The sequence below is a fragment of the Eublepharis macularius genome, chromosome 8 (genome assembly GCF_028583425.1).
Source record: "Eublepharis macularius isolate TG4126 chromosome 8, MPM_Emac_v1.0, whole genome shotgun sequence".
Lineage (NCBI taxonomy): Eukaryota > Metazoa > Chordata > Lepidosauria > Squamata > Eublepharidae > Eublepharis > Eublepharis macularius.
In genome coordinates this window covers 22,929,289-22,946,037 of record NC_072797.1, presented here as the reverse complement: position 1 = coordinate 22,946,037, position 16,749 = coordinate 22,929,289, and the positions used below count along the sequence as shown (strand labels likewise).

The 16,749-nt window shown below is 40.5% G+C and overlaps 1 protein-coding gene across 3 annotated transcripts in view; it reads left to right on the top strand.

Moving 5' to 3' along the window:
* Window positions 1-12,636, top strand: part of LMBRD2 (LMBR1 domain containing 2) — a 33,004-nt gene extending 20,368 nt beyond the window's left edge. For 2 of the 3 annotated variants that reach the window (XM_054986556.1, XM_054986557.1), the window contains exons 12-18: window positions 732-837; window positions 2,085-2,182; window positions 3,615-3,718; window positions 4,282-4,328; window positions 5,042-5,147; window positions 7,118-7,250; window positions 8,752-12,636. In XM_054986556.1, coding sequence (XP_054842531.1) covers window positions 732-837; window positions 2,085-2,182; window positions 3,615-3,718; window positions 4,282-4,328; window positions 5,042-5,147; window positions 7,118-7,250; window positions 8,752-8,812 — 655 coding nt within the window. In that variant the 3' untranslated portion in view covers window positions 8,813-12,636. The remainder of the gene's footprint in view (window positions 1-731; window positions 838-2,084; window positions 2,183-3,614; window positions 3,719-4,281; window positions 4,329-5,041; window positions 5,148-7,117; window positions 7,251-8,751) is intronic. The other variant, XM_054986558.1, reaches the window with a different exon arrangement.
* The last annotated feature ends 4,113 nt before the right edge of the window (window positions 12,637-16,749 follow it).

The following is a 16,749-nucleotide window of genomic DNA, read 5'->3' as shown; positions in this document are numbered from 1 at the left end:
TGTATTTCTCATCACCTCCCATCTGATCTTTTTAACTGGAGATGCTGGAGATCGAACCTGAGACCTTCTTCATGCCAGGTAGATGCTCCACAATGGAGCCATGCCCCCTTTCCAATACACCTAGCTATCTAGCCATAGTAGCTGAATAAATTTTCTCATGGGTTCAGTATAAACATTGCAATAAAATAAGGCAATGACCGATATTCTCAGTAGATGACCAAGAATATATAGCTATCTAGCTGTTATTTATTTAAAACATTTTTATGTCATCTTTCCAACTGAATAGGGTCACCAAGGCAGTAAACATTAAAACAGCATTTAAAACAGTATATATTCTAATGCAGTAAAAACATAAAAACCCACAACGCCAACACTGTTATTGGGGGGTATGCCAAGCAAAACAAAAAAGTCTTCAGCTGTTGGTGGAAGACAACAGAGGGAGACAAACGAATCTCCCTGGGGAGGTACTTCCAAAGTTTTGGCACCACAACCAAGAAGGCTCTTTCTTGAATTGCTGTCTGTGTAGCCTCAGATAGCAGGGGCACCCGAAGCAGGGCATCCAAGGATGACTGAAACGAACTAGTGAATTCATATGGGAAAAGGCAGCCCCTGTTGCGCTTTTAGAAAATAAAACGTAATTGATAGATAATGATTGAGTAGTATAGGAGAAGGAGGAGGATGCCGGAGGCAGAAGAAAACAGCTTCAATTTTTTTCAATTACTTCCCCACAGGCTGTTTTGTCGTCTCACTCCTCCAATGTGCCTGAATTTCTTGGGCTTGACTCATATGGATTCAACAATTTCGCACCAAAAAAATGAGCCGACTGCATATACATCCGTAAGTAAACGGACGTAATTAGTTGTGCTACAGTGTTCATAGCAGATACTGCAAAGTCATTTTACTGGATAAGTGTTTTTCAATTGGTCTTGCTTTTTCAGCAAAAGGAAAGTCTAAATTGGTTTTGAAGAGTGCACTAAGTGTTTTTGTCAGCTACGTTTCCATAAAAATACTGATCTCAGAAAATATTTTAGAGCTTGATAATGGCAATAATATTCCAATTAACATTTTCCGTATTAAGTTACTTCCCCATATCAGAACAACATGTTTTGTTTGTTATATTTTAACAAAGGGTTTGAATAAGCTCTCTGTGTCCTGTCTGAATCTTCATTTTGCATCATTACGGTGTTATAGTAATTAGATATCTAGCCTAGCTATAGATTATAAGCCTGCTAACACTTGGCAACCAAACTAATAGAATAAAACGCCGACTCTTAGTGTACAATCATTCCATACCAATTTACCTTACCTGTTAAAGTGTTCAAACACTGGCAGAAAATGTTTGGCTTCTCGACTTAAGTGGAGGGAGGGATCCCCCCCCCCCCCCCCGTTTTGGTGTAGCTACCAATCCTCTCTCTTGGAGGATGTTCTCAACAGATCAAAACTTACATCGAAATACGTTGTATCTGAGTCACCTGTTGCATTATTGATTGAAAAGCAGCACCTTAAAAACTGTAGATGGAGTTAATGGCAGGCCACTGCCAGTTTGTTAGCAGGTGGCCGCACGGAGCAAGATGCTGGCTTGCAAGAGCAAATTTATAAGTGGTTTAGAACTACTTTAAAAACAAACTCAAAGGTTAACATCAGAGTGTAGCCTCTTATTCTTTTTTTTTCCTCTAAAATTTTCTTTATTTAAACTATAAACTACACACCACAAGACAATAAACAACAAACATAGAGAACAAGAAAAAGCACACATTTCTAAACATAACACACTGGCCTCTTATTCTAATTGGTAGCACTATTATAAAATGATTACAAGCTAGACAGTACAGTTAATATACTAAACAAGCAACACCTAGTGTCACCTCTCGCAGATTATAACCCAGTTTCTTGCAGTATTTGCAACTATCCACAGCACCCATAGGCAGATGAATTCTACTGGAATTACATAGAGGCCATACTACCTAGAAGTTATAGCAACAAAACCAGAGCAGTAACCAGAATTGGAGTATACAATCTTTAAAAACTAAAAGAAGGCCTTACTAACTGATGCTGTTGCTTTCTACCCTCTTCTCCATCACTAGATTATGGGATCAATGAAAGTATTATCCTTCGTTGCAGATGGGTTTTATATCTATTATCCCATGTTGGTTGTCATTCTCTGTATTGCTACTTACTTCAGGTAAGTAACCTGATGTGTTTTGTTTGCTGAGATTATTGTTTCACAGTATCTGTCTCCTCCTTTTTAAGAATATTGCTGGGCCCATTCTCAGCATCCTACATGGCAGGATGTATTGGGGTGCATCCGTCCATCCTCCAGGTAGCGTTCCTGTAGCCTAAGGGGCCTTCCTCCCATGAAAGAACCACTTAATTTGGAGAAAACCTGCTTAGATTGTAGGAAGGCTTCAAATTTGAACCGAAAGAAAAGGTGCGGTTTCAATCTTTTACTAAATAAATTTTAAAAATAATAAAGTTTGTCAGTAGAGTGGTAGGGTAGGGGTAGGATCCAGCCCAGCATTTCTTTGAAGTATAGTTTTGGTGCTAGTTCAGTCACCTATGATAAGAATCCTTTTAAGATTTCAGTTTTCGTGTTTTAGATTTCAGTTTTGTTTCCTTTGTACTGTATATGTTCTCAGAAGTAGCCGTTTTCCATTTCATCCTATGTATTTATTTAACTTGAATGAGCTGGTTCCTTTTTCAGAGATATTTTCCACACTTAAGGCAGGGTACCTGTCAAGACTGGTTGCCCATGGACTACCGGATAAGATTCAAGGTGTTGGTGTTAACCTACAAAGGCCTAAGCGGCTGGGACCGGCACATCTGCGAGACTGCCTCTCCCTATATATGCCCCAGAGGATACTTCGATCAGCAGAAAAACAACTATTGGTGGTCCATGGCCCCAAGGAGGCCTTCCTGGCCTCAACCAGAGCCAGGACCCTCTCAGTCCTGGTGCCAACCTGGTGGAATTCTCTGTCCACTGAAACTAGAGCCTGGCAGGATCTGCTGTCCTTCTGTAAGACAGAGATGTTCCACCAGGCGTATGGCTGAGGCTGGGCTAGACCTCCGCCAGCCTGTAGAAGGAGGAAATGGATGATTAAACCTCCCAGTAGACCTGTCCACCACCCTGTTTTAATTGCCTAGTTTCTGCTTGATACACCCAAAGTGAGGCCAAGTAAATAGCTGGGCAGGAACTGCCACCACCTTGGAAATTATATTAGTACTGTTGAAAAACTAGTTTTAGATTGTTATACTGTTTTTAATATTTTTATGTAAAATTACATAAAATCACTTTTTTTCAAAATATGATCCGCCCTGAGCCCGCCTGATGGGGAGGGCAAAATAGAAGTCAAATAATAAATGAAATAAATGCTTTCTAGATCAAGATCTGGAGGGGGTGTTGGGTTCACACTCCACCATCAAGGGAATATTAAGTTTGTTTGAACATGGGGTCTCCCAGTCAGTCGCCAGAGTATGGCCAGGAGAGGGAACTTGCAACCTCAAGTTCTGGTTCCTTGATTCACCCCAAATAGAATTCTGGGAACCAAGTAGCAGAGGCATTCTGTATTTCACTCCCTCCATCTTTGAGCAGTAGAAACACTGTAATTCTTTATCAGTTTAGGGACTCGGTGTTTGAATCTTCTGGGGTTCCAGCAGTTTATGGGAGACAATGAGATGACCTCAGACCTAACAGATGAAGGAAAAGAATTAATCAGAAGAGGTAGCGTGTGTATTTATATATTTTGCTTTGTTACAAATTCTGACTCGATCGAGTACAAAAAATCAAAAAACCCAGATCCTCAAATTGCAGTTCCTCACTTTTTTACTTTTAAAGATTGCCTCCTTTGAGGCACGTGGTCTCAGAAAGTGGTCGACTGGACATTCCCAGAAAGCTCACAAGCAAGGGACGATAGACGTGGTAGTCCCGTTCGGCTTTCAGCCTGCAATAACTGGCGATCAGTGGTCTGTGCCCCTGAACTCTGAGAATATGTATCTGATCCATTTCAAAGCTAGCTCAGTTGAGTCTTGCAAACATGCGAGTGTCCAGGCTCTTGTGAAAATGCTGCCATCACATACGCCCCCCCCTTCCCCGTTGCATTCTAGCGACTAGAGCCTTTCCTGTGTATCGTATGCCTGAGGCTGCACTGAATGCGTCCCGTTCTTTAATCCGTCCACATAATCCAGTTCCCAGACTGTGCCACTTTCATGTAAAACAAATTGATTTAATTAATCATTCATACTTATCCCCTGTGTAAATTTAAATGTAAATATTTTTCTTTGTAGAAAAAAGGAAACGGCAAAGGCAGGAAGAAGGTGAAAATAGAAGAAGGGTAAGAGGACCAAACAGTATTTTTAACAAAATCAAAGAAGTAAAATACGAAGTCTGAAATTAAATCTTCCGTTGCTATTTGAGAGAGATTTAGATGTTTAAGGTACTGTGTAATTACTGTGCAATTCAGTACTGTTCAGAGGTAGGTATACCTAAACTTACTGAAATCACTGGACTCCAGAATGCCTTACATAGGATTGCAGCCCTAATCATGTTGTTTAGATCTTCGTTATTCGTTGCATTTTTTGGAAGTGAATCTTGTTTACTATTTCTCTGACTTAGAATGAAAGGCAGCGTTACTTTTGTTGACTGAAAGTGTGACCTATAGAATTCCACCATGTGCCTATGTATAATTTATCACAGTGTCTTCCAGGGAAATAAAGTAGAAATTCTAATAAATAATAGGCAGCTGTACCACTTCCTATGGTATCAGCCAGTTTTATTCCAGTTAGTCTAATGAGTTCTGGTAAGGGCTTTATAATGCAATCCTAAGAAGACTTTCCTGGGAGTAAGCACCATTGAATAGACCTGACAAGGATTCTGAGTAGTCCTGCTTAGGATGGCACTGTTACAGACCTTTTAAAACTAGAGTTGATTTCAGAATATTGGAGACAGTGCTTTAATATGGTGGGAATAGTATTCTTGTCATCTTCTTTAGATGTTAGAAGGATCGTTCTTTAATATGCAGACTGTACGTGTTTGTGTTTTTATCAGGAGTGGAAAGAACGTTACGGAAACAACCGTGAGGATTCTGCTAGAAACAGAAATGTTCAAGCTGACCAGAAAGAGTCTAGCTTCACGGAAACGAATACAAATAGAAGTAAGTGTTTCCCTTTTCGCTGCTCTGGCTGTGACTAAAACACTAGCCGTACTGGAGTTATACCGCTGTGCTTTATTTTTAAATTTAGGTACTTTCAAACATCATAATATATTGGCCAACTGTATTTTTTTTTCGTTTAGAGACAGACTTGTTTGTGGCACATTTGTTGTCGTTGAACGATCATTTACTATTCTTTTTCTGCCAGGTGACTTATGTAAGAATGTCCCACTGCCCAGCACTGAGGATCTCATGATATTATTATTATGAACTGCATTTATAGCCTGCCTTTCTCACTGAGACTCAGATAGGATTGCAAAACATCCAACACAATTCAATTAGATAGCAAGAGTCTCCAATAAACAACGCAGTAGGATTGGGATTACAGAACTGGAAAACAGTGCAAACTGGCTAAGGCGTGACATGTCGTAATGAAGAAAGGGGTTACAAAGCCAGAGGAAATTGCAGTTATAAGTGGGAAGTAATATGTGCAATAGACTTTGCAATAGATTACAATACTATTCCTTATCAAAGAGACCTCCTTTGCTGTTCCATTATATAACTCAAGATCACAGGTGGTAACTTTCGTGTATTGGCTGCAGTCAGTTATGCATAGGTTGGTGCTAGGTTTGCCAACAACCTGGAGAAAAATTGTCCTGCCCCCTTAACAGAGGCTTAATGGGATGTTATTTGCCAGGTGATGTTATTTACCTCCATGCCATGAAAAGCTTCACCAGCCCATTTTCACCCGTTCAACCTCTGTTAAAGGAACAGGACATTTTTTCTCCTGGTTAGTGGCAACCTTAGTTATCTCAGTGGCTCCTATGCACACATACCCTCAAGATGATTTCCCCAGAATGAAAGCATTAAATAAAAGTTGCTCATTCATGAATTGGATGAATACTAGCCCAAATACAATGGGCCCATCATATTTATTTTGAAATGCTAATCCACTGTGATTGGGAAGGGCAGCTGCATACAATCCCTGAAAATCATTGGTGTGAAATTGAGAAATCATAATGAGCTCTGGAAAATATGTAAAGCTTTTATAATCTTGTTGCATGTGTTTGATCCTCTAGCCATATTCAAAGTTATTTTCATAATTCGGTGGAGCTTCTTTTCTTGTAAATAAAAGCTGAGGTCTTCAGGATATCTTTTTAAAAATATGATTTGGATTCAACTTTCTTCATCCCATGTCTCCCTTTAGCAGGGGCAAGGTGGGGGCCTATGTTAGCAGATACATCAAGTGCGGCTCTGTGTTCAAACATTTTTATTAGAGAGGTATAGAACCAAGCATGAGGTGAAATATGCGTATGATGAAGTTCAGTGTTCGTTTTGTACTTTGGAGAGAGACCAAAAAAACTAAAAGTCCTGAACTCTTGAACAGTAGCTTCCGTCAGAGCATCAAATAGCACTTGTTGAAATGATCAAGGAGAATGAGAGACAATGACTGGTTTCTCCGTTGCAATTTTTGCAGTTATCCTTGTGGTGGAAATTGATATGGAACCCACTCAAGGTGTGATGAGGGGTCACTGAAAAGTTCTCAGCTTAAGTATAAACCAAGCTGTGGTCTTGGGCAGAGAATTTTCCAGCAATTTGATTGCAGTTTAGCATAAGGCTGTTATAGTAACCAGATGTCCTTCCTCCATACTTCTGTTTTAATCAAGTCATCATCTAAATCTGTGAGCAGTAGGGAGAGGACAACCAACCTGCCCATCTCTGAACCAGGAATTGCAAGTTTCCTCTTGGTCAAAAATAATTTTTAGTTATCAGAACAGCATTTGGGGGGATTCCAGCCCAAGCCTTCTCTTTGTCACTCCTACTAGCGTGGTGTCTGTTTTTACTTGTACTAATATTGTGCCTAATTTATTTCACACAATCCCAAATCTTTCCAGCGAGTCTCTGGCATGTTTTTCTTTCTTTATTATTTGTCCAAAAAACTGTAAATCTGTTTGTTGTTGTTGTTGTTATAGCAGTCGCATCTAAGTACACCAGAGCAAATGGGAGGAATGAAAGGGACAGGATCGAGCTGCTTCAGGATGCAGAACCCTTGGATTTTAACGCTGATTCAGTCAGTGAAGATCCTCTCGACTCGGACTCAGGAAGGTGAGGGATATTCAGAGTTCCAGATGCAATTGAAGGGCGTGTGTGTGTGTGTGTGTGTGTGTGTGTGTGTGTGTGTGCAAAACTCTGCAATAAATGAAAAGGAGGCACGAATGCATAAACTGTTCCCTCACCTCTTCCATCACTAATAAATTGCAACAGGCTCGTCTAGTGCATAAAGGGAAATATCGGCATACCACAAAGGGAGAGGCCACAGTGTGGCAGTATTGTCCATGTTACGCAGGCAGAAGGAAACATGACTTGCCACTCCCAGTGGTGCATGGTTTACAGACTTTTTTGAAACCTATTGGGAACGGCTGGGCATACAGAGAAAAACAGTACAGGAATAAAAAATTGCACTGAGCTAGCTGGCTGGAGCCTGAGCTGCTGTTTGGATTTCAGTCTTAATGTTACTGTGAAGTCCTGTGCAGTGTGTGGAAGGTGGGAGGGTCGCAGCATTGGATGAAATAAAGTCCTCCAAGGTACTTGTCCGAAAACTTTTTCTGTGAACTGTTTTTTAAAGACGAATTCTTCCATGTTTAATCACATCACCAAACATCTTCAAAAATTATAATTGTTTCAGGATTTACTTTTTAGTGCCAGTTATTGTTAACTGCCTAAAACATAATTTTACAATTACAATATTTATATCCAATCCCCTTAATTTTGTTGTTATAGATCATCGTGATCCTTAATTCTCCACGAACATGGCATAATAAATAGGCTTGTTTTGTCACTCTGCTAAGTTTTAAAATGTTTTTAAATGTTTTATATGAAATGTTTTAAATGTTTTAATGTTGTTATCCTCCCTGAGCCTGCTTGCGGGGAGGGCGGAATATAAATACGATAAAATAAAAATAGATAAATAAATAAGTCTGAATTTCCCTGATTAAACAAAATACTCAGCCAAACTTTCTCCTCTGGGCTTGTTACAAAATGCAATGGTAAACTTTACAAGTAGTATTCTACTTCTCGTGAGAGGCCATTCCAGCCTGTCAAAGATTAGTTCAGCATCTGTGCACAGGCAAACTGTTCACAGTATATGGCAGCCATCCATTTACATTGAGAACACTGCCATTGAAAATAAAATCTGCTTTTATCTGTATAAACTCACCCTGGCTTATGTTTTCTTGGTCATGCCAGAGTGTGACTTACTGTTACGAACTGGCTGATGGAGAGAGAGACAAATTGGGGACTCGGCAATTGGGAACCCCACCATCCTGTTTTTCTGCCACTGCCATAATTTAAACACTCAGGGCTTAAATATAAACTAGATCTTACTAAGTGAATAAAGCAAAATGTACTCCTTCAGGGAAAGACTCCTTATATTCTAAGCGTCACTCTGAATTTTCTGTTGTTTTGCCTCTTTAAGTATAGAGTAGAATTTTAATAGCAGTAGGTTGTGACTCAGTTTCTGTGAGATTTTTTTCAGTTGTTTGTTTTTAAGGTTATATAACTTGGAACTTTCAATTCAAGTTACACAGAGTTTTCTTGTACCCTACAGGTATCAACCCGGTGGAAGATATTTGTCAATGTCGCGAAGCCGAATATTTGATGATGTCTAACCCCGTGGAACTCTTGAGTCTCTCCTCCATTGCTTTTTCGGTAACATATCCTGCAACCAAAACAACCCCTCAGAAATGGAGGGTGGGGATGAAGGAACTTTATTTCTTAGAAATGCACTTTGTGTAATGAGCTGCCCGATTTGTGATGGGCCAAACTTTGGTTTCTGAAACCGGGACCACCTCGACAGTGCCTTTCCCTTGTTTTTTCCCCTCCTTTCCGTTGCTGCTGTCATGAGTCAATAATTGTGTGAGGTATAGGCAGATGCAGTGGCTAGTAGGAAGGGTTTGTCATTGAAGGGAGTAGGGGAAGAAGGGACAGAGATATAGGGTGCTGAGTAGGGAGCATAGTAGCAGGGAGCCCAGGGCTTTGGCCCTCGTGTTGGTGTTGTCCTGGGCGCGCCTTCTGTTGAATTGGAAATGTGTCGGAAAGGCTTTAGAAGCCTTTGCTAGAATTCACTCATGTGCTGGCAGCCCAGGCGTAATATGTCAAAGGCCAAAAAGAAAGAAAAGTCACACAGCTTTAGAATTGGATCAGGGATTCCAAATTAAAGTTTAATGTTTCATTTTTAAATAAATTAATGTAGAGCTCAGACTGAGCTGTCATTCTTATACTTTTGAAGATTATTTGGCTTTTCCTTTTTTTTTTTTAAGGCACTTGATTTTTGAGCAGATAATCTATAGTCTAATACAGTTGGGTCATCCGTTCTACAGCAATGCAGTTCATCAACGTACTGTATTTCAGTGAAAGTTTGCGGACAACCTTCTATACAAACTTCAGGTGTGATTGAGAATGCTGGGCTCTGGTTGGGTCATACGCTGGTCTTCGACTCAAGTTCTTGAAGAGCTGGAGAGATTTAAGGATAAACTTGTACAAAAGCAGTTTGGTATAATCTGAAATGCCTGCACGTCAGTCACCACCAGAACTGAGAATGATTTCTATCTGCATTATATGCATATGAATGGTGTTAGCATGCATGGGTACCAAGGCCCAGCAGAATCATAAACAGTTACTGGTACTGTTTTATACTTTATGCTTATACACACTAGCATGTGTTCAATGAAGCCCATAACATACATTTATTTTTAAGACCTTATTTAGCCGCTGCTGAGAATCTTTTGGCTTAATCAAGCATAGTGAGTCTGTTTACAAAGCTTAAACCTTCACTGCAGACTTCGTCTCTTCGAAAATACTGTACAGTTCAGTTCTTGTGACATGTGGAACTTGGCCTTCCTTTTTAATAACTGGATTTCTGGAGCATGATCCAGCCAGCACCACGATTATATTGCCTCTCATAAGACACCCACGTTTTAATGATACCTGTGCTTTTTACAGCCATTATGGATTTTTAGCTGGAAGGGAATCAATGCTTCATGTCTCAGCTGGACCGTCAAGAACCATCAATCTGCAAGCAATGCAGGCTAAAACATTTTGCTTAACGATCTTCAGCAGCAGTAGGTAGAAACATGTGCTGTGTTTATGAGGCCCAGTGAAGTGTCAGATGAAATCAAAAAGCAAATGTGTGAATTTGAGAAAAGTACATTTTGTCCTTAGGTCAACAGTGTTTAATTTTTTAAAAAAAGAAACCACGGATAGTGGTAAGCAGATATAAGGACTTGAGTATGCCTTCTGCCATGTTTCATGTATGAGGCAGAACAGCTTAATTCATGGCGCATTTCTTGGGTGTTTTAAGGAAAAAAAGTGATACTGAGTGCATTGTGTGCTTAAGCGCAAGGATTGCACTCTTGCACACGTGGACTGATTTCCATTGATTTCCTTAGGGTTTATGCAGCGTACATTGTGCCCACGACTGCAGTCTTACCATTGTGAGAATCAGAGCTGTCTCTGCTTCCTTTATCCCACTGTTCCTCAAAATACCTAGCGAAGCAGCAAGCGAGATACGCGGTCATACGGGGTGTGTTGCCCTGCTTCTGCCTTGCATCAGTGGCCAAGGAGAGCAACACAGTGCAAAGGGTCAGTGGTGTCGTGTTACACACCTTGTACCTGCCTAGAATTGAGAAGAAGAAACAACAGAGGGAAACAGAATAGCAGCAAGTCTGTGTCTCTCTCTTATAACATTTACTTGAGGCCTTCTAAGCTTTCATTTTGGGAAAAAATCAGGGTCATCATGATTCATGGTAGCTTCAGTGAAGTGTAATTTAAGTAACTCATACGTTGAAAGTGACTAGTAAGAGTACGTTATCTGGCTTACAAGGATTTGTGATAGGGCTGTCATGAATGCAAGAATTCAGATCCTGTACCTGTTCATATAGGTACCCAAATTAACGTAAGATTGAGCTAGTGCTAAACCCCAATTAATGCACTTCTTGGAAATCAGACCCACAGGGATGTCCTATGTGCAGACATCATCTCTTTAAAATGTACTTTCTGTGAAGTTGACAAGAATCTAGACACTTTAGCTCAGCAAGACATAATGATATAAAATTGCTAGCAATTTTAGAAAGGATTTGCAAGCGACAACTGTTGGAAGTCTAGGTATGTTTTCTTAATAACAAGTAGTTTACTAGAGTTGACTAACAGCTAGCACATTGGGGGAATTCATGAAATCTGTGCCTGTTCCTATATAGTTTTTTTGTCATACCCCTGCTTCAGAAAAACATTCAGAAGTGTTTGTGTGTTCACACTTGCCCATTTCTATTACCGTAATGGTAGAAATGTGACTTTCAGAAATATCTAAGAGACCAATGAAGTGTATGGGTTTTTAAAACTATGAGGAGTTTTTAAAATCACCCATAGAGATTTGATTTTATTAACTTGCTGCTTTTTACTGATGAAAATTTTGTTACAAGAAAAATAAGCCTACGGCAAGACTACTGAACATTCACTTGATTTCCAGTTATATTGGCCTGATTGTTGCATCACAGCTTTAGACGCTCAGCTCTCCTTTTATGAAACATAAATGGGAAATGCACTTACAACTTCCATAAAAGCCTAGATAGCTCCTGCTGGAACTGGTTGCCGTGAAATGGCTTGGAATGTTCTTCAGAATGAGCAGAGGAGCGTTGGCATTATCACAACGTGCTGGGCCTCACCGGAACAGCATTTTGGAAAAATCGCTTGCATTATTCATACTCGAAGCCGGCACCGTGTCTGCTGGGAGATTTTCCAGCGCGAGACCACTGGGCTGCTTGGCTGCAGGTGTAAGAGTTGAATCCCCTGCGACTGAAATCACACGATGCGGACATTGCTAGCAGTGTCTTACTTCCTTATACAATACTGTGGAACTTCAAAACCAAAACAGAAGTGCTGGTGATGTTTTCGCTTCTGTGATTCAGCTTGCTACTGTGTTGGTGGTGCAGTGGCAATCTGAAGGCACTGTATTGTCATTCCATATGCATTCATGAGGCTTACCATACCAGCTTGTTTTAACTCATAAAGAGTTTTCTAGTAAACGTTAGCACCTTTTTGTTTCAGGATTTTGGCTTTCGACACAAATTTGTAAGAACACAGTTTGCTTAGCCATTGTAATAATGCAAAGTCTTGGTTTATACCACCAAACTTTCTCCTCTGATGCTATCCTGTTAAGAACAACAGAAATAATTGTTTTGTCAGCTGTGTTGGGTATGAAATCATGAACAGTGAGATGTATATTTGCTGCCAGGGTATAACTGTAATTTATATATAACGAGGGGATATACAAATTGTAGTGTTATTTATAGAATTATATTTTAACTTATTAGTTGGAATTAAAATGAACTTTATTACATCATGTCTCTCCGATCATCGGTGCTTGCTCTGTAATTGCGAAATGACAGCTTTTCAAGATGGAATACTGATAATGCCATTAAAGAAGAACAGTTTCAGATGCTTTGATTAAGTGTATTTTTGGAAAGAATCGATTCAGATTTTGAACTTTGCTGTTTCTTTGGGGCAAGACTAGTTAGTATAGATACAGCTCTAGCGACTCCCATTTGTTAATTAGTTTTCCCTCTTTGAAAAAGGAAGAGCTGTGCTGAGCATCTTCTGCATTCGAAGTACATTTGTCAGTTTTGAAATGATAGGAATTTTCCCTTGCATGTTAGCATGGTGTATAGTGCCATCTTCAGTGGACTTAGAAGGGTGTAACTCTGCTTAGGATCAGGGCTTTTTTTCAGCAGGAACGTAGTGGAACGGAGTTCTGGAACTTCTTGAAAACGGTCACATGGCTGGTGGCCCCACCCCCTGATCTCCAGACAGAGGGGAGTTTAGATTGCCCTCCGTGCCGCTCGTTGGCACAGAGGGCAATCTAAACTCCCCTCTATCTGGAGATCAGGGGGCGGGGCCACCAGCCATGTGACCATTTTCTCCGAGGGCAACCCACTGAGTTCCACCACCTCTTTTCCCAGAAAAAAAGCCCTGCTTAGGATAGTGTTGGAATACTTTTAAAGATACTAGCAGCAGTGCCTGTAATAAGATTTATTTTCCATACAACTTGAAATGCAAAGGCAAAACTCTTTAAAATGAAGATACGCACTGCTATGCTTTATACTGCTTAAGAAAGCTTAATTGAATGTCATTTGCTGATTGCATTTCATCAAGAAAAAGTAGACTAGTAAATTAAGAGCATTGTAGGTATCAGACTCATTTTTCCTGGTCTCTCTTGACAAATGCTATAAGAAGTGCTAATACCAAAGCAGGCATAATTTTATGGAGAAATAGTCTTCATGAAGTTTTTACATGGATTTGATCATTATGTACATATGCCTGAATGATCAGATTCATTTGACTTATTCTCATGTGGATTTTCACCTGGATTTTTAAGTGCTTTTAAAAGTGCAAGAAAGTCACTGAGTTCTTTGTCACATAGTTATCTTTTATATCAGTCTGTTGTACTGAAAGTGTTAAAATCCCTTTTTCTCAGCGTTCTTCCACTTGTTGCTTCTCAGCAGCACTGTACTGGTATCCCTATTGGTGCCTCTCTTCCCTTCCTATCAGCCAAATACATACCTTGATTAAGCCATTTCCATCAGCTCCTTAACTGAGGTGAGAGTGTTTGTTTCATTTGCTGTTTTGAATTTATTTTGTAGAATTTGTTTGACACTACAGTGTTACAGGGCAAGAAAAACACAGACAGCTGCACCCATTGACACCATAAAGTATGAAGTAGGGGGGCACTTTTAACACATGAACTCCTACCCACAACTTTGGGACATTATACTCTTGTCCATAACGTATAATTAATACCATTGGTATGAATCTATGTACCTCCCGCCACACTGTGTAATCAACTGTACCTCTGTCTCCATTGTGTTGTTGCATCATGACTTCAAGTGGAATATCTGGAAGGTAATGGGTTGAATCCAGAGCTGCTCTTCTATGCTCATACCAGGGCAACTTTGAGTCCAGTCCTACATGTTCAGCCTGGGCCACCCCACCCCCCACCCCTGCCCCGCAGTCAGTTGCTGTTTGCATACTTCATTTTCTGTGGGATGATCCAAAGGAAGGTTTGAAAATGCAAGGTCAGTAAAACAATTACTCCTCAAAATACGTGTTGCAAATGGGCAGTAAGAGTGTTGTATAGATAATTTCATCTCATCGGTCCAGGCCTGCATAATATCTCGTCTTTGATATTCACAGGATTGCAAACGTGTTCTGTAAATGTGATTGATGTATTTGATTTTTTTAAAATTGTACCTTGGAGCTAATCAGAATAAAGTTTGCATGGGACATATGTTTCTACAAGACAATTCTGTTTGTACTTTGTCATTGTGGTAGTCATTTTCCCTCCTGACAAAGACAAGAGTTGTGTTCATCTGCAAGAGCTTACATCCATACTTCCTGTATCTCTGGTCATACCATCAAAATACATTGGTAGAGTGCTACCAAATCACCAAGTATCTGAATAACATCCCTGTCTAAATGAGTGGTGTTGGTGAAGTAGCTGGAGGGGGGGGGGAGTGGCCTTCCACTGAAATAGGCTAGGCTGGATAAGAAGGAGAGAATAATATGGACATGGTTGGTTGCTTGCAATGTATTCCTTCATTATTTCGTCCACAATGGTCCCTTTGAAAGGACAGAACAAAGCAAAATAGAACCAGGTTAAGTTTTTGAGAGGTGGTAACAGTGTCAGACTAGGATCTGGAGTTCCAAGTTTGAATCCTTGCTTTGCCATGGAAGCTTGCTGGGTCTCCTTGGGCCAGTCACAGTCTCTCAGTGAAACCTACCTCACAGAGTTGTGAGCATGAAGTGGAAGCGAGGATAATGATGTAAGCTACTTTGGGAGAAAGATGGGGTATAAATTTAGTAAATAGTAAATACATATTTTTTAGGGATTCAGGGCCACTAATTGTTGTTGCTTCTTCACATGCACTCCTTAATGTTGGGTCCTGTAAGGTTAGCATGACCTTTTACGAGTAGTGTATTCTGCAACTTTATTCTCTTAAAAAATGGTCTAACACCCACAATAGCTTAACATCATGGCAGTTTAAAAAATACATACTTTAAAATATTTTAATCAGTTATTTAAAAATAATGTGCTTATATACCACTTTTCTGGACAGATTAGTCCCCCCACTCAGAGCAATGAACAAAGTCCGTGTTATCATCCCCACAATACAGCTGCAAGGCCATCTGCAGGGTTCATGGCAGTAGTGGGGGTCAAACTAGCAGTGTGTTGTTTCGGAGTCCGGCCACTTTAGCACAATGCTACAGCAGTGCCTGTTCTATGAACAAGTGATCAACACAAATTCAAGATACACAAAAGGAAGCACTATACACAATAGTTAGTCAAGTTGTGGAACTTGTTGCCACGAAATGGCTTAGATAGATTAATGGAGGATAGTCAGCCATGGTAGCTCAATGGGACATGTTTGTCTGATGCTGGAGAATAGATAGAGAGGGCTCTCATCAGCGGCCGTTGTTTGTAGGGTTCTCTGTTGCATCTAACTGGCCATTGTTGGAAGCTAGATAGTGGTGGACAGTGCCCTGAAGTCATAGTTGACTTATGGCGCCCCCTGATGGGGCTTTCATAGGAAGTGACTAACAGAGGTGGTTTAGCCATTGCCTGCCTCTGCAACCTTGGTCTTCTTCATTGGTGGTCTCCCATCCAATTACTAACCAAGGGCAAACTTGCTTAGCTTCTGAGATCTGATGAGATCAGGGTCAGCTGAGCTATCCAGGTCAGGGTGGAAGCTAGATACTGGATTGTAAATGGACCATTGGTCTGATCCAGCACGGCTGTGATTATGAAGTGCATATGCTTGTTTCTGTTTTTTGAAGTTGTGGATCATCAAAGCGACCTTTGCAATAAAATTAACACAAAGGTAATAAAATGCCCAAGAGGGAAGAAGACAGAAACAACAAAATATCCAGTAAGTTCTGTTGATACCAGCAGGCTTAGGAATGCAGTCTTCATGTTCTCAATCTGCATCTGGAGGTGAAAACAACAGACTGCCTGGTTAGAGCGTCTGCATGCGTTTCCTTCTAGCTCTTTGAGTCCAGTAGCACCCTAAAGAGCATCAAACGAATCTTGCTCTTTGCATAACCTTGGAGCTCCTCTTGGAATACTCTACATGCAGCTCCAAAATTATGTGGACAGCTCCCCACTGAGGTCATCTAGGCTGAGGAGGAATGTGTAGGGGGAAATGGGAGCCCTCCATGGGACATGAGCTCCCTCCAGCATTTCTGCAGAGAGATATTTCTCAACACCTCCTACCTGATCCTCTAATCAGGCATACCACAGGTTGAACCTGGGACCTTTACCATACAAACACATGCCCAGCCAGTGACCTACAAATTTCATTGCTGAACTCTCCAGTTTAATCGTGTGATACTGGTAATTAGTTGACACGGTCAAGCATGAGTAATATGGAGAGGTATTTTATTAAGTGAACTACAAGTCTCCCTCCACCCAACCTACTTCACGGTGTTGCAAGGATAAACGGAGGGGAGAATGATGGTGTAAGCTGCTTTGAGCCCTCAGAGATGAGAGAAATGAAGT